At 38.4% G+C, this 23,470-nt stretch overlaps 1 protein-coding gene and 1 long non-coding RNA gene across 2 annotated transcripts in view; one reads left to right on the top strand and one right to left on the bottom strand.

Moving 5' to 3' along the window:
* The window catches only part of DCP1A (decapping mRNA 1A), a 38,003-nt gene that overhangs the window by 3,769 nt on the left and 10,764 nt on the right, over positions 1-23,470 (top strand). The window contains exons 4-6 of the mRNA XM_074603211.1: positions 8,752-8,818; positions 15,143-15,281; positions 19,506-19,625. Of these exons, the coding sequence (XP_074459312.1) occupies positions 8,752-8,818; positions 15,143-15,281; positions 19,506-19,625 (326 nt within the window). The remainder of the gene's footprint in view (positions 1-8,751; positions 8,819-15,142; positions 15,282-19,505; positions 19,626-23,470) is intronic.
* Positions 163-22,999, bottom strand: LOC141749551 (uncharacterized). The gene is made up of 3 exons (XR_012589400.1): positions 22,658-22,999; positions 12,913-13,032; positions 163-4,072 (listed from the first exon to the last, which is right to left on the bottom strand). It is a non-coding gene; the product is annotated as an uncharacterized LOC141749551 (long non-coding RNA).

Below are 23,470 nucleotides of genomic sequence, written 5' to 3'. Positions count from 1 at the left end.
GTAGTGAAATAGTAGGCAGTATTTTCTTGCTGCTTTTTGAATTCTAGTAGTGTTTTGGGTCGTCCGTTGAGCTTCAGAGTCCCAGTGTACTGTGTTCCAATTAGGTACATGCTAAAAATCCTGTTACTCCAAAGAGCTCAAAATATAAATTACATAGATCTTAAAAAGAGGAGGAGGAAGTATAAGTGTATATGAAATTCACATTAGGTTAAGTAGGTAAAAAAAAGGTGCCCCACAGATCAGAGGGTCCTTCTGGTACAAAGGCATAATTTTCGTGTCCTCTTTTCTCGGGAAAGTACTTGAAACTAGTTTGCTGCTGTCTAGTGACAGGTTCCCCTTACTGAATTACTTGGAGGACCTGTGTGCTGTCTGGATACTGTACTCCCTCAACACCGTGTCATCTTCCTATCAGAATGTCCCCTTGAATTACAGATTGGAACACTGCTTTGGCTATGCTTCAGTGTACCTAAAAGAACAGTCAAATGTTAATGCTTTCCTGTTTCCCCCTTGGAAAGCCTCTAGGATCTGTGGGGAGTAGGATAGATTCCATTATGGTGACAAAGAACAGCTTAAGGTAGGTGGTCTCCTCTGTTTAATAGTCTTAGCAATCCTTCTATAAGTGCCATCCAGAGGAAAAAGTCAAAATTTGTCAGTAAGTTGAGAAGTCAAGGAGATTAGGGAAGTAAATAACTGGCAAGAAATTGGGAGAGAGGAAAAATACTGCGTTGAGTTGGATGTTTAAGCAGGTTGCTTGGTTTGGAAGAGGAGCTGTAGATGATGGTGGTAGGGGGAGGATGGCTGATGAGGTGGCAACAGAGGAAAGAATTGCAATTGTGAGACTGGTGACATAAGGGAAGCAGGAAGTTGATTCATTCGTTTGTTGGAACTGCTGGTGGTATCAGGAAGCAGGAGCTGCTGTAGAATTACCATGGTGTATTCTAGTGGGAGTGACTAGAGGATTACTTGAAGGAAGCAATCAGAGAAGGCAAGCTGTGTGTGAGTTCATGAGAAACCCCTAGAGCTAATTATATGCCTTTCTCTCATTGATAAAAGCTGCTCTTTTCCTATGGGACACTATTGTGTAAGATCTGCGGGAGGCTCATGGGGCTTAGGATAGAGATGACATAGAAAAGTATGAGGAAGGAATTCATACAAAGGTGAGTGAGGAAAACATTGTAGACTGGATATGGGAAATAATTGTGTTCTGAAGTAATCAAGAAGTGTTGTTTTTTTCCTCTTATATCTTCCCCATTGTCATTTTAAAATACTTTGGTCAGAAACTATAATTTATTTCATCACTCTGTCCTGTCTCCTGGAAGAAGGTGGTAGCATGTCCAGAAACAGTCTACCCTGATTGCAAATTGAAAATGTGCAATGTAGTTGTTAAGTCATTAGTTATTTCCCAGAGTGCCACAAATAAGCAGCAGATCAGTTTTTGTGTGCTCTGCCAGTGTTCATTTTGATCAAACGCAAGCTTAAAAGCATAGAAAACAGCATCTAAGCTTTTTATTCCTTAGGATTTCAGCACTGCTAACACCCTTACGTTTTGCATCTTGTTGTTGTGTTTTGGATTTTCTTCCTCTTATGCAGTTTCACAAATCTTCTGACCTCTGTCCCCTGAATTAGTTAGAAAAGAACAAATTATGTGATTGAAATGTTCAGTGTTAAATCTGTTTGCCTCTATCTGCATAGTATTTGTGAAACTTAAAAAGAAAACCAAACCAAAAAAACCCTTCGGGATTGATTTGAATTTGCAGACAAAGTTCAACATGTATGTATTTCATTTCCGTGGGTAGATCAGGGGATTTTTGTCCAAGTTCTTTTTATGCAGAAAGGTGTCCACTTCTGCTCAGCTGCCTGCTAACATGAAAAAACTTTGCATTTTTGGGACTAATTCAAATAGGAGTTTTAAGCCAGTGGTTAATGTAATGTGTACCTCTAATGGCTTAATGTGGAGTTCTTCTGAGAACCTTTAATGACTGCTAGGTTGTGCAAGGAAAAACCACCTCTGGTAGGGAGTGTTGGCAACAGCCCTATTTCTTGTAGAGTAGTGGGATTGTTTTTTGTATCCTGCTTGAGGAAATCTACTGTGATCATTAGAAACTCTTAACAGTACGATGTCCTGCTAAGACTGCTGAATGATTGAACTGACGATTCCATTTCCTTAGCTTATAGATGAGGAATGGTTCAGACTATCTGATAAAAACCTAAAATCACGTTTATTAATACTGCTGTTTAGCAGAGGCAAACGTATTTTGTGCCTGTATATTTAGGTTGCAGCAGGATCAATGACAAATCGTGGTTTACGCTTCCCCATGGCATGGTAGAAATAGTAGAAGATGATGAAAGCAAAATTATGCTACCACACATTCAGGGAAGGTTCCATGAATCATGTTCAGTTATAAAGATTGTTGACTACTGTTTTATAAACTTCATGTTTTCACTTTGTTATGAGAGTCTGTCTTGACTTGAGAAGATAATAAGGGCAGAGTCCGTTACATATACCAGGGCAGACCTCTGGCATTTCTGTCTTAAATGGCACAAGAGCTGTTCTGAGTGTATCAAGTGACGTACTCCAGTCTGTGCAGAGCTGCTAACAAGTTATACGAGAAACTTTGCAAGCACTATATAAACATTATTTTTGCTTGGCTGGAGGCTATAAGAATGATTTGCCTGTCATGCTAGATCATAATATTTTTGGTGTGTTTTACCATTCTTTCATAGTTTGGTTTGTTCAAATACTTATTTTTGAATATACAATAGAATTTTTAGTTTGCTGCCTATCAGAACTTTAATTAAGCTGTAGACATGAGACCCTTTATCCAGTTGCACAAAGGCTTTTTCATGCTCATAGAGCAAGACTGGGTAATTGCCATTTTATTCTCACAGGAAAGGAGCTCTGACTTATCTTTCATAGTTGGGGGGGTTCCCCTGTTTTTGCAGGGTGGGTTATGAAGGGGTCTTTTATGGGTATTCTGGAAGTAGAACAGACCAGGTGATACAGTACCTTTCTTATATCTACCTTTTGTTGTGTTCACTGGGTGAAATGGAAGACCTTTGGGTCAATTTATTTGTTATTGTGGTTACATGTCAGACGTGCGGAGGCTTACCCACTCACCCACCCCCCCGAAAATAATACCTTTTTAATATTGTAGCTGTTAATGGGGAAATGTTTCCCAGCTCCAGACTTCTTTTTCTCAAAACCATTCTGGCTACATAATATGGGTCAAGCCCCAAAAGAATGTTTAAACACAACATTTTGAGAAAGGCTATGTCTACTTTAAAAGTTGTATATAATATTGCCTGAAAACTTACACCATTTATTCAAGAGGCATCAGATTGTAAAGCAAAAAATGACAGGGGGTGTGACTAAGAAGCTGTGAGACATTGTACCGGTTGCAGTGGTAAATTGGAGAAGAAGGGAAAAAAAAAAGAAAGGTGTTCTACTTTTCATTGTTAAAGAAAGCAAATATCTCTTCCAAATGTGAGCAAATCAAGAGATTAAGTCACTTCCTCTTAATTTCGGTAATGTAACATATTTTAAATTTAGAATTCCTCTTAAAAGGTAGAACTTTTTAGATTGTACTTAATGTGCTCTTTATTATTGACAGGTACATTTGATCCCTGTCTAACTTTCCCTCTGGACACATGCACATTCTTTATGGTATTCAGCGTATTTGTTAGTGAAGCACTGAATCCCATTGACCTGTTTTTTTTAATGAACCTAAGCCTGTTTCCTCTTGTCTGTATTTTGTGAAAAGTATGTTAAACTCTGATTAAAAAAAAATGCACAGTTCTGCTGGTAACAATAATAATAGTCCACTCTAAAAGTTCAATACTTTGAATCTCTAATGTGAGAATTTGGAGCCAATAGTTGATAGTTTGCTTAATAATAGAGGAAAATTAGTCAGAGTTTTAAACAATCGCCAACTTACCTCTTAAAGTCTGCAAGAAGTATTCTTCTTTCTCGTTTATAACTTTCCCTCTGTATTGGTGGCGTTGGTCTTGATTAAAAGGCTTTTTAATCCAAGCTAGTTCACTTGGGAGGGCAGGCAGATTGATTTCCATGCTGCTGAAAAGACAGATGCTAAGCATAAAACTTGGGTATTAAAATAAATGGTCCTTGTTTGGTGTGGGGTTTTTGTTTTGGATTTTTTTTTTCTTGCTTCTTATTCCTGTCCAAGGGTAAAAGTTAATAAAAAGTAATGGATTTTGGAGAGGTTTATACATATAAGTGGAAAACTCAATTACGAAGTGCTGTATTCTGGCCTTGTTGTATTATCATTAGACTTGTATTCAGAACAGCAGAAGCAAAACAAGTTGCGTTATTTCAAATGGCTTTCAAAATTCCTTGCAAGAGCTCCTGAGTGGTTTCAAAAAAGGGCATCCTTACTGGTAAGGAAAGTCTCTCATTATCACCTTTGCTCCTGGCTGGCAATGCATTAAGTATGACACATCTCTGCGATTGCTGACGCTGAATGGCTCTCCAGCAAGCGCATTAACCCAGTGGTTTAGTCTGAGATAAGAAAGGAGCCTGTTCTCGATACCTTTATAGCAGCAGCAGCAATGCAAGCCAGGGGGAGGGGAGGAACCTTTGAAAGCTGTTAAGAAGTTCTAAAAATATTTTGTTTGACCTGAAAGATGGCATTGTAACTGGAAGGGGTTTTCCGCTCTGGTTCAGTATTGCAAAGTAGTAATCCTGCTCCTTCCACACAATGCTTTGTCAGATGGCAGTTTGTTAAACTGTTCCTGATCTTGGATGCTGTTTGCCACCTGCTGAATTACTCCAGTGCAACTCCTTGTGGGATCGTGCTGTGAACTGTATTTGTGAAATGGCCTTAGATATTCACAACAATAAGAAAGGGAGGGACTTTTTTTTTTATTAATTCTAATGATTTATAAATCTATGTGACAGGCAGGAAAAAATGAATAGTGAATGAGGAATCTTAGTGAAGAAGATATTGAAGCAGAGTGACTGAGGGGAGGTGGCATTTCAGCTAACCTTGCTACTGGATGAAATACGAGCTTTGAGAGAGATTGCTTTATGTGCTTATTGCATTATGCCTTAAACTCTATTTGAAGTGTAAAATGATGCATATACCACATGCAAATGATGCATATATGTGCTTTCCTTTACAGTAGTGAGATCGGGTTAAATTGATTTCCGTGATTACCTTATGGGATGGGTGTCAAAATACGAGTCTTTCCTTTCCAGAGAGGGTTTGAAAGAGTACTGTCCCCCGCTTCTACTTCTGCTTCATTGTATAGCAGCATCTAAATAGGAGCTGTAAAATAAAACCTTTCTGTCCTCTATCAGCTCTTCCAACTAGTTTAGGTAACTTTTAAACAGATCGTCTTTCTGAACAAGATGAAGCTGTATCTGCCCAAATGGCTAAATTGCCGAAGGCAAGAGAGTTATAGTGTCTGGAATCTCTGAAACTGGCAGTGCTGCTGGGTACCATGTACGCTTCTTCCAGCATAGCGTTCTTGGGCTACAGTTTCATCAATGTTTCAGCAGTTTTGCCTTACTGTGCTGCCCCCAGCTTCTTGTTTCTGCTCTCTCTCTTGTGGTAGGTGGCATGTTTTGAAGCTGATACACAAACAGTATTGAGGAACTGGTCTGGACTAAAATCTGTCCAGCTGACATAAGGGACAGGCGTGAGTTGAGGTAGAATGAGTTAACAGCAAATCTGCTTACTTAAAATGAAAACTGAAGTGAAACTAAGCTTTGGGATGCAATTTCATTTTGTGTTACCAAAGATGAGGCCCCTGTCTCACTGTGGCACTTTTCTATCCCCACTTTTAATTCAGATCCACTAACTGGGCAGCATTGGAACTGCTGATGAAACCATGGGAGCACAATGTAGAAGAGACTAAGACCTTCCTTTTGGTGTTATCTGGCTGTTAGACTTGAGCAGGAAGACTTCCATAATGCTTTTGTTTTCTGAAAAATAGATTTTCTCCCATAGCATTTTCAATCAAGTTTTAGTGATTGATCCAGTCAAGTTTGAAGGGAAGTTGAGCATTATGTTCTTAGATAAATATTTGCGGGTCAGTGATTGTAATAAAAATGATGATGTCAGAGAAGAATGTAGATAAAGATAGCTGACTTCCTTTAATTTTATGAAATCTGCTTTGTCTGTGATATGGGCTACTCGTGACTTAATGTGTGTCAAAATGTAATGTGAATCCAGATGAAAAGTATTGCTGCCGATGATTACAAACTACATCTACTTGATTGCTAAAGATGCTGCCCAGCATTCAATGTACAAAAGCTGGATGGAAAGTGTTAAATTAGGTGGAAAAATGAGTCACTTAATTAAGTGACTTCTGTTGGATGAAGCTCTTCAAAGAACTGCAGTGGGAAGATATGCCATTAGACGTATGAACAGCTAATGTTTACGCTGGGTGTAGTAAAAAGATCACAGATTTGAAAAGAACTGGTAAGTACCAACTCTGTTTTTAATAAAAGGATGGTCATAGCTGAAGTTGCACGCACGTATGAAAGATATCAAATATAGTAATGCAGTTGGGACACACACACATGCTTCTGGGACAAGGAAGCTGAACTGATAGTACAAATGAGTCCTCTTTTGAAAAGAGGAAGGTAAACATTCCAGCCTGTTGTATCATCTCTAAGTTGGTGCCTGAGTTTACTCGTTCATAATCTGCTTTACATCCTTGTAATACTGTTAATGTTTTGCAGTGACTCTCTATGATTGCTTGCCAGTAGTACAAAGTTGAAAAAAGCCTGATACTCTGTGCACCAAACTGAGATTCGGATCTGCTTCTGGTCTTGTGTAGGCCTGTTTCTGGCAGAATTGAATGTGACTTTAATCAGTTGTCCCATTAAGATACCATTATAGGTTCCTTATCTTCATTTCTTCAGCAAGTATGCTTTTGAAGAAGCTTTCTTCTCTTGGCAGTTTGTCTGATAATGAAGTCAGGGAAGGGAAAGAGCTTTTCTTCAGTGTTAAAATATGGTACGTGACTAAAGAAGTAGCTCAAACTAGAATTGTTTTCAGGTTTCTATGCAGTAGACAATCCAGCTGTATTAAACTGTAAATATTAATAAATACATCATAAGCATTGGCTACATGTATGATATGCCTTTTTTTAATTGGCTTATGTCTTTTTGTAAGAAGAAAGTTCCTTAAATTGTGCTGTATTGATTTCTTTATGATTTGAAAAGCTTTGTTGTCTATTACTTAAGCTGTAATTTCTGAAGAAAACAGACACTCAAGTGAATATAGTTGTTATTTACTAAAACTAAAAAAAAGCTGCAAACAAGAACTTCAGCTTATCTTAGGATATTGTTACAGAAGTGAGGTGTAGGAATTACTTTTTGAGGGTTTTGGTCCAACACAGCAAGCCCAGGATAACTGGAAGGTCTAGTTTGGTAAATAATTGCCCTCTTTGCCATGGCTTGAAATAATTTTGAGTGGACTTCAGTTGAGATTTTGAGTGTTTTCAGGTGGGGGGGAAAAAAGGGGGGGGGGGGCAGGATTTCACTTTAAAATAAAAATCTGCATCTGTCTGGAAAAGGCTGTGGGTTTTGGTTGGGTTTTTTTGTGTTTTGTTTTTTTTTTTTAAAAAAAACAAACAGCAAAACCCAAAACAATAAAACATTCCTTTCCTTCACTTTAAGTCATACTTTTATAATCAGTTAGTGATTTCAACTTCGTAAGAACTTCATCATGAGCTGCAACATAAAGATGAGTTTTAAAATGCTAAAAGTGTCTTTTCAGAAACTAAAATATTTTAATGGTAGCATACATAAAGTGTCCAGTTGCCTTTGATGTACTTGCGCATTATGCCTTGACAAACTTCGTAGGTGAACCAAAATTTAAAATAACCTGCTTTGTGAGTTGGATTAAATACAATTCTGAAGAGTTGTTCAGATTTGTTGTGTTGGCACAACTGTGGGGAGGGACGGTGAGGAGAAGAGTATGTGTGCGGGTAAAAAATGGCTTCTCTGAAGTGGGATTGCTGATGAAGAAATAGTGCGTGGTACTGCTGACTAAATTTCTCTCTCTGGTGGGGTATCTTTGAGCTCAGCGATCAGGCTCTACCTCTGCCAACTTATTCTGAAAGCCAGAATGGGGCTTAGTGTCTTGCTGAGCTGGAACCCTTTTGCCCTCATTGCTGTGTCCTTGATACCTTCAAAGAGGAGGGTTCAACAGGAATCTAGTTTTAAGCTGCTCCATGAATGGGACAGGATGACTGGAGCTTTGGAACTGCTTCTTTCCTGTACAGTTACTCTCTTGAGAAAAGAATATGGAGAGGGAGCCTTCCAGAGAGCCTCTGACTGAACCGTCATACTGTAATTCAAACTTCAGTATTTTTGTTGAGCTTCAAAAATTGAAAAATTTACAAATAAATGCTTAAAAAAAAATGGATATTCTTTAGACTAGTTTAAATGGTCAAGTCAGTAATTCAAAACAGAACGTTGCAACTGTAACGAGAAGGAATCTGGTAGTTAAAACTTCTTTTTTCTGCCACTTTTATTTACAAACAGTATCAATGTTTTGTAGTTCTTGCATTTGATCGGACTCAAGTTGTATTTGTGTTTGCACATGTGCCATTTCTGATTATAAACAGTCAGTCACACACAGAACATCTGAGTGGAAATTGATGGTAATTTGTGTGTTACAGATCTAGTGGACTGCTTGTCTCTTGTTTTTTTCCTGTTGATTTCATTTTTGGTTTTTTTAATCTTTGTCTTACACTTACCTTTTCCTTATTTTCAAGTGTCGATTTACAGTATCTGGTTTTACGACAAGAATGACTGTCATCGAATAGCAAAACTCATGGCTAAGTAAGTACTGTGATCTCATTCTGTAATTCTTTTATGCACTACAGAAAAAACCCAACCTATTAAATGTGTTTGGGTTTTTTCTTGCTCTCCTTAAATAGAAAAATACAATGTTCTTGCTGGTGCTGTTTTTTTAGTAATCAAAATACTGGGTTTGGTTTTTAAAAAACTGCAGCATTAAAATTTTCAGTGAAGTGGTAGAAAATTCAGTTGAAGTATTCATTGGCATTCTCCAAAGAAAGCACATACAAACACTGCTTATTTTATGTTTTATTTTGTATAGCGATGCAGGCAAAATATCCTCTGATGTAGAAAGTGTAATTAGGTAAACGATGGCCATGTATTTTGGTTGGTTTTGTGGTTTGTTTTGTGGTGGGCTGGTTTTTGTTTGGGTTTCTGGGGTTATTTTTAAGGCTTGGTTATTATTCCTGACTAAAGTGAAGAGACTGGAAAATAGTGGGAGAAGTCGGTGGAATCTTACAGCATTAAAGTGATGTTAGAAGAGTAAGCAAAACGATGAAATAATAGGAGCTTGTTGTTGCTAATGTCTGGATTGTTTGATTATTTTTTCTTTTTTTTCTTTTTTCCCCTTTCCTTTGGAGATAAAGTTGGTTTATAAAGCTGCTGTGTCAGTTGCTTTTATTTTGTAGTTCCAAGGACTCCTAGAGATGTCATGCAGCAGGAGAACTCATGAAAGTGATCTCAATTTAAATAAACCTTAAAAGACTGTTTGCAGTAACGGGTTTGTTGGTGTTCCAGCTGCTGTCAGTGCAGTCAGCCTGTCTGTGCCGTGGGTGGTTGTGCTGCCCCAGCTGAGGAGGGCTTCAGAGTAGAGTGCCGACGTGTGTGTGGACAACAGAGGTCAAAGGAGGCTGGAACTGGTCGAGTTGGCAATGTGGCATAAATCCTTTAAAACAGGTTGTGATTAGAGGGTGTTCTTGCACCTTTCTGTTTCTTCAGGTGAGGTCCCTTGCAGATCAAGCCAAGACTTTGTACTAACAGAAATTTAGTGATGAGAATGAACTTGAGCAAATCTTCAGTGTTCTTAGAAAAGGAAGGAGCTTGAAGTGTATGCCAGGGTAGTCACATGAGCAAAAACGCAAAATCGCAAAATGCAAATGTACTGCACGGTATCTTCTCATCCCTAGTCCTCTGCTTTGCTTTTCTTCACCATCACACTCTACTTTCCTGATCTTTGTTTTCTATTGCATGCTTTAATCGGCACGTCATGTCTTGCTGGATATCTCGAAGACTGGCAGAACTTAATTATATGGAAAATAGTCATTGTGTAGACGTTTTACGCTGAAGTCTAACTTCTTTTTCTGGGATTTTTGCTTTGGGTTATCTTGGCTTTTCCCCACAGAAGCAATGCAAGACAACACAAATGACAGACTTGAATATCAGGGTCTCTTCCTAAATTCTTATTTTTCTTTCTCTCATCCTGGTAACCCTATACAGTTCCCATTTCCCACTTTTTTCTTTTCTTTCTTTTTTTTTGTCCCCAGCAGTGTTGGACTTTTTGCTGTTATTTGGCTTGTCCAAATGTAAGGCTTAATTATAAGGATTAATGGAAAACAATTGTGTGAAACTGACAAATAAATAAAATGTCTATTGCTTCTCCACTTTATAAACAGAGCATCAGGAGGGCAAGGTCGTTGTTTGGTTTTTTTTTTAATGCATGATTAGTGTTCATGGTGGGGAGAGAGCTGAACCCGTCGAACTCTACCATATTCCGATTCTGCCATGCACAGCTACACTGCAGGCCTAAGTGTCATGTGACAAAACTTGCGTTCATTTGATATTAAACTAGTCTAGTCACTGTAGCACAAATGAAGGGCTATAGATAGCTTATGGATCTCTGCAAGTGTAGTCGGGTAACAGACCAGTCCAGCCACGGCTCAGCGGTCCATAAAGCATGTCTACCCTTTCAGTTGCAAATGTAAAATATTCTGGAAATAGCTGTAACCCAGTAGGTTCATGTAAAGTCAGTATGGGAACAATCTAAGCTTTATTGTCATTTCCTTGTCAACTGCTGCAGCCGGCTTTTTCTTGGGTCCCTGCCGCCTATATTGCGGCTTTATTAACACACAGAGGCAGAAGTGCCAAAGTCGGTGTTATTGCTTTGCCCCTGGTCATGGTGCAGATACTCACACGCTCTTGTAGCATTTCAGCAGCCTCAGAAGTTTCTGAGATTACAAATTATTTTGGAAGGTCAAAAATATGAAATGTACTTTTTAAATGTTGGAATTTTTTTATGGTAGGTGTTGTGGATTGTGGATTAAAAGTCTCTTTGAAACTGAAATTAGAGTTGATGCATCAAGCAGGCTTTTCGGAACATGTATTGAATTTTGTCACCTCGGACTTACACAAGTGAAACTAGAGAAATCAAATGTGTACATAAAAAATTTATAGATTGGACATTGACAGAATACAGACATCTAAATTTTGCTGAGCTGGCTAGGACCTCACTTTAGTATAATTTTTAGTCTTTGCTGCCATTAACTTGGTAAAAAAAGGTGTAAGTGATCTTTGCTAGTCTAAGTAGTGCTAGTAATAAGCCATTCATTAATGGAGTGCTTTTTTCATAACTCTTTTCTTCATTATTAGATTATGGAATGTCTGAATACTTCTAGTTCTTTTTTCCTTTAAAATTGTGTATTGGTTTAGGGGTAACAAAACTATTTGCAGAAGCTGTTTTTGTACTGAGAAAGGTGTTTACTAGAAGGATATTTACTTTTATTTGTTGAAAAAGCACTGTAGAATGAAATCACACTTCATTTGGTGCTACATACCTTATAGCTCCCGAATATCTAAAGATCCATACTAAGGAAAATGGAATGAAGGCGTTTTAGTTGCCCATTACTGTAGGATGGAAAAGCTGCATTTCTGAGGCTTTTGTTACAAACTTGATGAAAAGTGAATTGGTGCTATCTTGCTGACATCCATTTCCACAAACGTCAAGCTTTCTCCCCTCCAAAATGGGCAGAAGGCAGTCAGAAGAAAAGTAAAAATGCTGATACTTCTGCGTGCCTCTCTACAAGGAGGAGGCTGAAACTGCAGAAATTATTTCATCCTGGGATGCTAGATGTATGTAACAAAAAAGATACTTTCTAATTTAAAAAAAGTAAAATAAAATTGCAACTTAGAGAAGAAAAGCTGCATTTCAGCACATGGTAGCAGGCTCCATCAGGCTTAATTCAGTACATTTTGAAGTAAATATTTATGTTGTCTTTCAAGAGTGTTAATTTTGTTCTACAGTTTTTGTCTTTGTCTTGGGTGCAAATTTGGATTTGCACCATTTCATTGAGGTGGGGTTTTTTGTGTCACTGATAGGAAGGAGTACTGCCTTTATAGTACCTCAGAGCTTCAAAAACATAACCATAAAAGGTTTCAAGGAGATTTGCATTCTCTTTCCTGCTGTTTGACTTGACCTTATTGTGCCAGACTGAGTTAACAAGATTGCAGGCCATCCATTTATATTTTGGTGGCTTATCTTTCAAAGGAAAAGTAAATTAGTGTTCGCAGGCTTTGTAATCACAGACTTCACTTCTCGCATTCTCTCTCTCTCTCTCCATCTCTCTCCCCCTGCTTCCCCCCCCCCCCCTTCTGTGAGGTTGTGCCAGGTATATTTTCAATGCTATAACTGCAGATACTCTTATGCAAACTGGCACAGCGGCTACTGTGTCCCCGAAGGAATGTGTGCCTCTTCACTATCTGATATAATGGAAAGAAACAGCAGGCCTTGCTTAAAAAAGATTTAATCCTGGATTGCACAGAGAGCGTGCTCAGTGTACAGATTTGCATTAGTTGACTTTTTCCCCCAGTGAAGGTATTCCATTTACAGAACTGTTTGGTTTTTTTTTTAAGAATTCTAGAATTTTCTGAAATGAAAAAATTTTATGGGAGTCATCAAACCACTAAGTTTAGAAGGAATTAATTTGGGTCAAGTTAAGTCAAGATGATTGTTTATTAGGGATGAGCTTTATAGGAGTATGACAGAAACTAGGGGTTTTCACATTTCTGTGAAACCATTGCATTCTGGCATGTAAATTTGTAGGGGTTTCTTACTTTTAGGTTAGTTTATAGGCTTATTTTACCTTGTGTCAACAGTCGCACCCAAACTGGCTTCAGGCAGCAAGCTAGAAGTGGGAAAGCATCTCAGAGTTTTGGGAGTATACTGCTTCACAGTTACCCCGTCACCACCGTCTGAATGTAACCTGCACAAGACAGAAGATGGAGGAAGAGCTATTAGACAATTACCTCCATAAGAAGATAATTTAATTGTTATTCTTAAAAAAAAAAAAAAAAGTAAAAAAAGTAAACTTTAAAAAGGCAACAAATACTTCATAATGGACAATAGAAAAAAAATATGAAGTGTTTTTCAGAAATCTTTGTGAAACGTTTCTGTGAAATGGATGTACTCCTTGAAGATGTTTTCCTATGAGACCAACCAGTACTATTTTAATGGGAAGATGTTTTGTTGAAACCTTCTGGACCAACTAGTTAAGAGCAGGAGGAGGGTCTCAAGACTGGGAGCCTTCGCTTCACCTATCAGGCAGCGCATGGATGACTTCGGCTGTCCTTTAACTGAAGTATTTTTTTTTTTCTGATATGATTATGCTGATGGTTAAAATTTCAGCAGAGTATTCTGGTCCTTTTACCTTGCCCTTTCTCATCCCTAGTTTCAGAGTTGAGTTTAGCGAAGTCCTATGTCAGGACTGTATGACCACATGTACTGCTAGAACAAAATGTTCTCTCGGGGTGTCGCCATAGAAACATCTGCACCTTATTGAGCTGCTTCAACCACACCAGCGCGTGCTGCAGTTCTTAGAAATTGTCAGAGTGTAGATTGGCCTCCCTGTTCCGAGTTACATTTGCAGGTGATGCTGAGTTACATTTGCAGGTGAACGCCTGCTTACGAACAGAGGAGGCTGTACTAATAATGAGAAGCTGGTTGAATAAGCAGCTTGAATGATTAAAAATTTTCAAAGTCATTTTGAAAGCAGCATTGAGTTTTTAAAAGCCGAATCCAACCCTTCTTCAAATAAACACAGCTAAACTCTAGTGAAGTAAAGATACTTGATTGCTAGAAAACTGGGAAGAAACTTCCAAGACTTGAACTATTTTTTTTCCTCAGAAACAGCAATGTAGAGGTGCATATAAATATGCAATTACTCTACAGTCTATAAAATCTAGAGGTACCCCTGAATCCCAACTGACCGAAGGGAACTGGAGGCTGGAATGATTGACGCTTTCTGTGATTGTTATGATGGCACCTCTTGGCTCCCCCATCAGCTCCACACCATGAGAGTTCTCAAGTGACGTGCCAGCTCCAGAGCTCTGCCCTGTTTACGGTGCTTGTTTTTTCTTAACATATTTGATTAATGCAGGCTTAAAAAAGAAGGGATTACAGGCTGGTGTGTGTTTATTTCAAGAGGATAAGCTTTAGCGCATTGCACAGCCATGTACCTCCTGTGAACTGCATATGGATTAGGAGTAGAAATATATGCAGCTTTACTTTCATTAATGAAATGTACCAGGTACACAGCATCTTCTTGTGTATCTTAACTGTCTTTTCAACTGACATTTTTTTGGTAGTCGAGGCCGGTAGGGGTGGAGTAGAAGTGGTGAATGAGCCATAGGCACCAAAGGCCAGAGGGAAAGGCGTGTTGTGATGGGAATGGCTACAGGGCAGTTAGAGAAGAACATGGTTTGCCCTTCTTTCCTGAGCCTTCAGTCGGGGAGTAAGGGGTAGCTTGCGCTAAGCCTCCTCGCAGACTGACTCCAGGGACAGCTGGTGTGAGCCAGCTCTCTTCTTTCCCCGTGTCTTTGTTTTGTTTTGTAATTGTCTCGTCTTAAATTAGAACTGGTTTGTAATTGATTTTGTTGAATAACATAGCTTGATTTGGTTAAATACAGAAAAAATGCACGTTAGGAAGTAAAGAATAAAAGATGTATTTTGCTCAGTCTGTGGTATGGTACATGTGCTTTTTGTATGACATGTGCTTGAATGTCCACTTACTTTATTGTAAAAATATCTGAATATGACACTTTTACAGAAGGAGTGTTTACTGTAGGCAAACTTTGTGAGAGACAGACTAGTGCTGTCTGGCTTGGAGATAAATTGTACAGACCATTAGATAATTTGACTAGTACAAACTTTGTAGCAAACGAAAACTTGTGTAACTTTGTTCAAACCTGGTAGTTTTTATACAGGCAGAACAAAATGTGTTAATGTGCTGGGAGTACATTTCTCTTTACTGCTTTTTGCAAGATGTTAACTCTAGAAAAAAAATTTAAAATCCTGTTTCTCCTTTCCTGTTATAGAGTGGTAGAACAAGAAGCTCAGAGATCGCAGCAAGTTTCCCAGGACAGAAAAAGTCCCAGCAGAACCAATGGCTGCAATGAAAACAGGCCCATTGACATCCTGGAAATGCTGAGTAAAGCCAAGGATGAATATGAACGAGTAAGGAAATGTCTTGTCTCTTTTTCTTTTTCTTTTTTTTCCCCCCTAACCTTATAAGCAAATAAAACCAGTACTTCTACTTCTGAATAAGGGACTTAAGACATCATATGGAGTCCACTGAAATAGCATGCCCTGTGATTTCTGAGAGAGAGATGACAGAGAATAATTCTGATATACTAAATTGTCCTGAGGAATACATTCTAACCCAAGATTGCAAAGTAGGCCGCCTAATCCATAATTTAATGGGCCTGTATATTCTTATGTTTGAATTGCTGCCTTCTGCAGAGGGGAGGGGAAATACAGCTTTAAAAACAGATACCTATGATGCAGACAGAACAAAATATTTTTCTAAGTAGGTGCACAGGCTGCTTAATCTCAGTGCTCGTCTGCTGTCTTGTTTTGTGAGATCGCTGTCAAAGGAAATGTGAACAAATAGGTATATGTGTAACACTGCAGAAGAACTACCACTGAACATGTCTGGTTTTGTGATCTTGAAGTTCCATTATTGTAAATGTTCCTTATAGAGGTTGACACTTTAGTTTTTCAGTTTTTTTCCTCAGTACTGAAAGTCACTGGAGGAGATCTGCTATGATTCATGCCATAATCAAGAGTGTTCATTGAGCTGCACACTAAAATGCTTTGGCATGTAGAATAATATAACAGAAGCCCCGAAACTCTGTGATCTATCCCATGTCTGTGGTACAAGCACATATGTACAATGACTTAAGGGAGAAGCGGTAATGTGGGGATTTGCACGTTGCATGAATTCGTAAGTTTTATTTCTGTAATTATTACCTCAGTGGGTGACTCTTTGCCTACTTCTTCATTATTTTTAATTTTTCAAAAAGCCTATCTGGAAACTAGTTTTTAATACGTCAGCTGTGTTTTGTTTAAAGAGCAGGTGTTATCTGCCATTGTTTCAGTAGCCTTGTCTTCAGACTGATGTCTTGTTCCCTCTCTCAAGTACACTCTACTGGGAAACAGTCTCTGATTTCAGGCAAGATAGCTTGAATGCTGATCGCGTGCTCCATCTTGAAATGTAGCTTGATAAACCTGTTTTATAACAGTTTCTACTGCTGTGAGAAAATTTTGTCCCTGGGAATAGCAAATAAAAATTGTACCCAACAGCATCTGTCTCTTTATAGTCTCAAAAGAAGTTTTGTGATATTAAAGATTTAGTCATTCAGAACACTTGTAGACTCTATGAAGCATATTTTTAATAGCTGTAGACTAAGTATAACAATACTGTTCCCAGATCCTTCTGTTTCCCAGCTTACTACTTCTGTCCTGTCTATGGGGCGTCTACCCTTTTAATAAATTAACTTATTTCAGAAGGGTGAGTCTGGTATCTTTTGCCAGTACTAAATTTACAAGTTTATATAATGAAGGAGAAGATTAGTTCTCTTAGGACTGTGTAAACTAATTCTTTCCTGAGGACCAAATTCATACATGCGGGACAAATACAAGAGTAATATGTAGGAGATTGAAAAAAATTAACAGATTCTGAACATACATACCTCTCCAAGTATAATAATACAAGAATGTGCAATAGTAACGTAATGTGCGAGGATAACGTTACAGAGCTGTAGTATGGCTTTTGTTGTACTGGTGGGAGAAGAGTTAGCGCATTGGTAGAAAACTTGATTCCTTCCAGAACTTGCTCTTGCAGTAGGTCACAGCAGAGTTCCTTTGAGTACTTGGGATTTGAGTCTTTGTAGGATTACAGATGGTTACAGTGCAATGTGGGATGGGGAGGAAAGAACGAACATGTGGATTAAGCCTTGTATGAGCCAACTTAATTTGTCACTTCCTGATTGAGGGCAGGTGAATGTGACACACGGTAGGATATATTTGACCCAAGCTAGATACTAGTTTCCAAAAAATCAGTAATGTGGTTTTTGAACACTTTCAATACAGATTTAAAAAAAAAAAAAGACAACCAAACAAATTGCTTCTGATTCGCTGAGCATCAATGCTGTTCGGGGAGAAGGTGTCTGTCCGTGGGCCAGCATTGTGGATGTAGCAGCTTTTGTGAGAGCACAGAAGGAAGCATCAAAACCTGAATGAGTCGTCTTTCAATGTTGTGTCAATAAGCCAGGTTTGAAGAAATTGAAGGCTTTTTGGGAAGGGGGGCGGGGGCAGGTAGAAAAGACAACACACACCACAAGAACTCACTGTTTTGGTAGTGCCCTCTTAAGGTGTGATGAAGCCTTTCTCCCTCTTTGTCCTTGCAGTATTGGATAATACACACTTCCAACAGATGGCTCTTAAAAATTACTCAGGAGAGGAGAAGCTGGAATATCCTTTCTAATTTTCAGTTGTTTTTTTCATGTGAGAGTACTGAAAAGCTTTTGCTAGAAACAGAGTTCCTAAGCATCATGGAAGAAGCTCTGTAGACAAGTAAAATCCTGTCAAACAGTCAATGGTATGCAGATTATGTCGTGGACAGTCGATGTCTGTGGTGGCTGTGATACAATAGGGAAATAGGCAGACCAGGGATTGCGGTGGAGCTACTATATAATTGGGGGGTTTGTGTCGTGATGAGTTGTTGTTTGAGTGTGTGTTTTTTGTTTTTTGATGCTTTTAGAACACTAGTGAAACTAGCATAATTATTTAACTTCCTATTTGTGTGTGCACGTGGACTGTAAACTGAATCTGTTGAGCATAATCCCATTGCCTGCTATGATTGTAGTTATGTAGAAGTTGCCAAATAAACAGAATTGTGTAATATTAATCATGTTTCAAGCAAACTTCTTTGGAGAATGTTCTGTTGACCACCTTGGCTTTAGCAAGAAGCCTCTGGCACAGTAATTTTGGATCTCCTTGTAGCCAAGCGATGTCAATGTTAACATGATTAGGTAACCAACTTGTTTTGAAGATGGCTTCTTGAGAGACCTTTTCTGTCTTCATTTAAAAAAAAAAAATATTTTATGGTACTCAGTAATTACGCATGAATTTGTATTTAGGAGCAGAAAGTACTTATCTGCCTGGTACATTCCAGATGGATCATACAGTAATCCTTGTGTGCAGCCCACATGAGATTGGCAGAGTGTCAGCATGAGAAGGGGGCAGAGACAGTGAAAAAGAGATTTATGAAGGTCTGAGTGATTTAATCTAGGATTCCAAATCAGTTTAATCCTTCAGGCACTCGCTACATCAAGTCCATATGTGAAAATGAATGAATTTTGAGATTTTGTTTTTTTTAATGAAGTGAATAGATGCTTTTTATAGTGTGGTGGTTTATGTGTGTCTTTCAGTATGAACATGGAAACACCCTCTAGTGAAAAGAAAACTCTGCTTTGTCTGATTTGGACACAAAAAGTTTTAACCTTCAAGTTAGTGTCTGAAAGTCAGAAAGATGGGAGAAGTTGCTTGTCACCTCTGTCCCTAAATCACAATATATAGTCTTGATTTTGTATTTATTGCTTTCAATTAGAAATTGAAAACAGAAGAATAAATCTCAGATTGTTTTTTAACTTGTTGCGAAAAAGTTAACCCGTACATATTTTGCTGCTGTGAGTAAGTGACCAGAGCAATCGTCATGTTCAGCGATATCACGTGCGTACGGTGTAGTTCTACAGTTTGGATTTTTTTGCTGGTGATTTAAACTGTAATACAACTTCCGTTTTCATTTATGTATACGTTTATTAAAGAAGGAAGTCAAATCAATCAGTAAACGTACTGTTTACTGATCAGTAAGCAGACAGCTTGCTCGTATGTTTTTTGCCTCGTTCACAGAAAACCAAAGTAACACCTTGTGAAAATACATGTACATGGTTAACTAAATCTGGTGCAAATAAGTCAGTGACAAGTTGTCTTGCCAGCCATTTGAACAACTTCTGACAGGATGTTTCCTTTGTTTTGCTTTTTCTAGATTATGTTCTTGATTTAATTAAGTATAGCAAATTTCCTCATTACCAGCTAATGCAGATAAAGGATGTGAAAAGCCTGCCTTTTCTTTTCTTTCTCAGTGAAAAAGTAATAAGCCACTTGGGTGTTTTGTTTTTCTTTTTTTAATAATGAAGAGTAAAAGCTGTATGAATACATGGATGTCTTGGTATGACTTTTACTTCCTAAAATTTGTGAATTCCACAGTGTCTTACAAAAATCAGTACTCTGTACTTTGCCTGTATTTCAGTCAAAGTGCCATCTAAACAGGATTGTAGTAGTGAATAAATGTAGACTTAAAACTCATGTATTTGGTTTTTTTTTTCTTTTTTCCAGAATCAGATCAGTGACTTAAGTATTATATCAAGTTCTGGAATGCAACAAAATGCAAATCCTCCAAAGCTGGAAAGTACAGATCCTTCAGAACAAAAAACTTCATTACAAGTTCAAGAGCAGGTATGTTTCATCCGAACCTGAAAAAGGTGCTGCTTTTTTTTTTTTTTTTTTTCATTTATTACTTTGGTTTGGTACCAAAATATTTTTTTCTTAGAATGCCTGCAGTGTTGTCTGCTGAATGTGTTACTGCTTTAAATAAACTAATGGGTTTCAAGTCTTTTAGGATCCTAAATTCTGTCTTTTGACTTACCATTTAAAAATATGAGGCTATGTTACACTACTGTAAATATTCAAGTATGTTTAAATGGGTCAGCTTGGATTCTGGAAGAAGTCAGTCTGTTGTAATGTGCAGGATGGCCTGCAGAGCTGTGAAGCAAGAAAAATTTACCTCTGCCATATTGTTGGATTAAATATGGCATCAGTTAGCTGTGTACTGTGTTGCAGTCTTTCATACATGAACTCAAGCCCTGTTTTCTCATGTTTGAGGCATTTACTTAAGGTTTATCTGTGCTGCCTTCAAAGCTATAGCTTTGCACTCCTGCTAATTTAAATCAACAGTGAGTACCTAGACAAGAAGTGGGAAGCGCTTTGGTCATGGCAGCACCAAATTCTCTTTGACGTAACTGAAAATGTGTTTATCTGTCTTCTCCCACGCTTCTGCAGCTTGCATTGAACCTCTGCATGTATGGCTGTTTGGTAATGATACAGTCAGCTTGGCTGATTCCTTTATGCTTAGATTATGGAAAAACGCGTGTATGGTTTTGTGTTGGTTTGCTTCAGGGCTTTGTTTTTTGTTGTTGTGGGCAGCAGAGAAGTGGTGTATGGGTTGTGGTTTTTTTACTGTGTTAAGAATTTTTTGATAGTATATTCCTTGAACCACAGGAATATACTACATATATAAAAAGTAGGTATTTGAACCACAGGAAACTTGCTACAAAGTACTTGATATCATCAGTGGGTTGGAATAGTTAGCAATAGTTCAGTGTTTGACTCCTTTTTCTGGTAAGCATTTCTGCACAAGGAAGCTGTAGCTTCATACAAGACTCTTTAGAGATAAATGTGGAGAAAAAAATAAATTCTGCAATAACTAAATTCCCTGTAACACTTAAGTAACTTGGGCCTGCTTACAGTGCCACCCAGCGGGCACGGAAGGGTCGGGAGTGTTCCCCACGGAAGACGCGCCCCTGAGGGCAGCCGCAAGGCCTCCCTCCCCTCCGTGCCAGGGTTTGCTGTTGTGTTTCTGATGCGATAAACCACCGTGTCTGAAAAACGAAATGATCGATGAAAATGTGTGCAACCTTGCACTTAATATTTGTAAACAAAATGCTTGCTTTGTAGTAGTAGTAGTAAATAATTCCCAGTACAGGCTAGAGCTAGGGTATGAGCAGCAGGAACCCGTTTTAGGGCACGGGGCAGTAACAGTTAGTGAACTAAAACGAGGGGTGGGGGGTTCGCTGGGGTTGTTGGCTGTCCCAGCCCTGTCTGCTCCCTCAGCAGCACCTCTGCTTTTGGATCAGCAGGAGCGATCGACTGACCCCTGGCAGCCGGCTCCGCTGCTGCCTGCCTGGTCTGGAGACCTGGCCGCAGGTTGCCTGAGGCTTTGTTCTAAAAGAAGGTATTTTGTTTTGGGTCACTCCATGTAGACTGTACGCGATCAGCTGAGGTGCCTCACCTGACAGCGCACGGAATTGCAGAACAGAAATCAAGTAACTAGTAAAGGAAAAACTGGGAAGAGAAGATTCTAACAAATTGCTTTGAAGTAATTAAAGAGAAACAGTCGATTTAAAGAGCAGGAGAATTGGCATATTTTAATTCTGTTGAGCTATTTTGAATAATAGCTGCAGAGATATTGGAAAAAATTATTTGGGTAATATAAGTGATAATTCTGTGAAGCTAGTTAACTGGGTTCAAATATATCACATATTTGTTTATTCTTAATCATGTTTTTAATAATGTGGACAACTGGAATGCTGCTGGAAGAACACTCAATTTCAACTGTAAAAATAGGTTTTTCATCTAATTGAAACAGGTAACCAGTGAAATCAAAAAATAGCATACATATGATAAATATGGTGAGATTCCTAAACCCCATCCAAAATGTCACACTTGTATGTTGCTTCTTTAACTTCACTTAATGCTAAAGATATCACAGATTTGGAAATAAAAATAAATGTCTTCTCTGTGATATTCTGAAGTTCATGTTTTTTATCTTGGCAGTTCAAAACGAAAAACAGTTCTGTCCTTAAATGCTTTTGTGCCAGCGATGGGCAAAACTGAATCGGAACACTGAAACTAAATTTTATAGTGCCAGCTCTGTCTGCTAATTCATGTTTCTGGAGAAACCCTCTGAGCAGCACTCTGTTCCTATCAAGTAAAGTGATCATGTTGCCTTTTTGCAGCCCCTGCTGATAAGGGTCTCCGTAACACACCTAGTTGGTGATACTGTCAAAATACACCTCAGCACAGATGGGACATGCAAAATACACCTCAGCACAGATGGGACATGCACAATGTATTTTATACTTCAGGCTGGGAATTAACGTCATGTTTGAGACTGTATCCATGTAGTGGGCTAATCTGACTCGGATCAGAGCATGGTAGAGATTTCTGTTTATTACTTGAATATTGTAATGTATTAATGAAGGAAAGCTAATCTATTTATCATACTGAAGTGAAAAGCTGAGTTTGAAATGAGATGGAATAGTGATTTTTCTCTTAGTGGAATCTTTACAGCGAAGGACAGGTCTCCAGAACAGTAAGATTAGTGGAGAAATGTAAAAACCACTTTTTAGGAAGAATTCCTAACGTAATTAACAAGGTTTATAAACTATAGAATGCTTCAGCTGCAAAATGAAAGTGTGCGTGACTTTAGGCTAGCTAGAAACGAGTAACAGCAATGTTGGTAGAGATTAGTAACCTGGGCAGAAGTCAGTATGATTTCAAGCTCAAGATTTTTTTGTTAGGCTACTTGTGAAGGTATGGCAGTACAGGTAGCGTACTACTGTTACCTGCACTAGTAAAATTAGAGCTAGTGTAGCGGTGTCATGGTACAGCAGTTGTCATTGTAAAATGGTGTCTTTGTTTAGACATACCATCAGAATACACGGGAGTTGTGCTGCAGGCCATTCAGTCTTCTGAACAGAATGTTGTATTTCAGTCCAGCTGTTTTACATAACTTCTGGTCCTGTGCAACCTAAAAAAAAAAAAAAAAAAAGGAAAATTTTGAGATTAAGGGTATTCGTAGCTGTTTCTTTTTAGTGAAACATATTTTTAAAGCATATTCAGCGAAATATTAAGAAGATTATATCCTTAAAATCAGATTTTTCTAACAATGTCAGTGCTGTAGGCTAGATCTATGTTTTTGGGAGAGACTAAAGGATTGGTAGATGTAATGGTGTGATACACACTTTTCAAGGAGATACACGTTTAGGTTTACAGAGATTCCTTTACCTATTGTAAAATCTATTGGATTGTTATTGAAGAGGGTGAGAAGAACAGTCTGGGCACGTATTGCTAGATCAGTTGTGTACCAGTTGTACCTTCAGGTTTCTCTGTTCCTTTCCTATCTTTTAGGCCATTTAATTATTTCCAACTCTCTAAATTCTACGTGGGTTTTGCTCAACGGGTACGTTCAGGGTTTTTGTGGTTGTTCCCTGCCTCCCAAAGTGCCTTGTGTAGTTAGGGCTGATCGATGATGGCAGGTGCCATCTTAATGACAGAATGCAAAGCCTTCCTCCTTCTTTACCACCAGTGCACAGTCTGTCCATAGAAGGCTGTGGAGAAAAAGGTTACATAAGCAGGATGTTCCTTGTAAATGAAATTGCTTTCAAAATTCCTGTAAACAGGGCACACTTGCTATCCAAACTGTATTTTTAAATGCATTTGAGCTGGTTGTCTTTCATAGT

This window comes from Larus michahellis, chromosome 10 (genome assembly GCF_964199755.1).
Source record: "Larus michahellis chromosome 10, bLarMic1.1, whole genome shotgun sequence".
Lineage (NCBI taxonomy): Eukaryota > Metazoa > Chordata > Aves > Charadriiformes > Laridae > Larus > Larus michahellis.
This window is presented reverse-complemented; position numbering and strand designations above follow the sequence as displayed.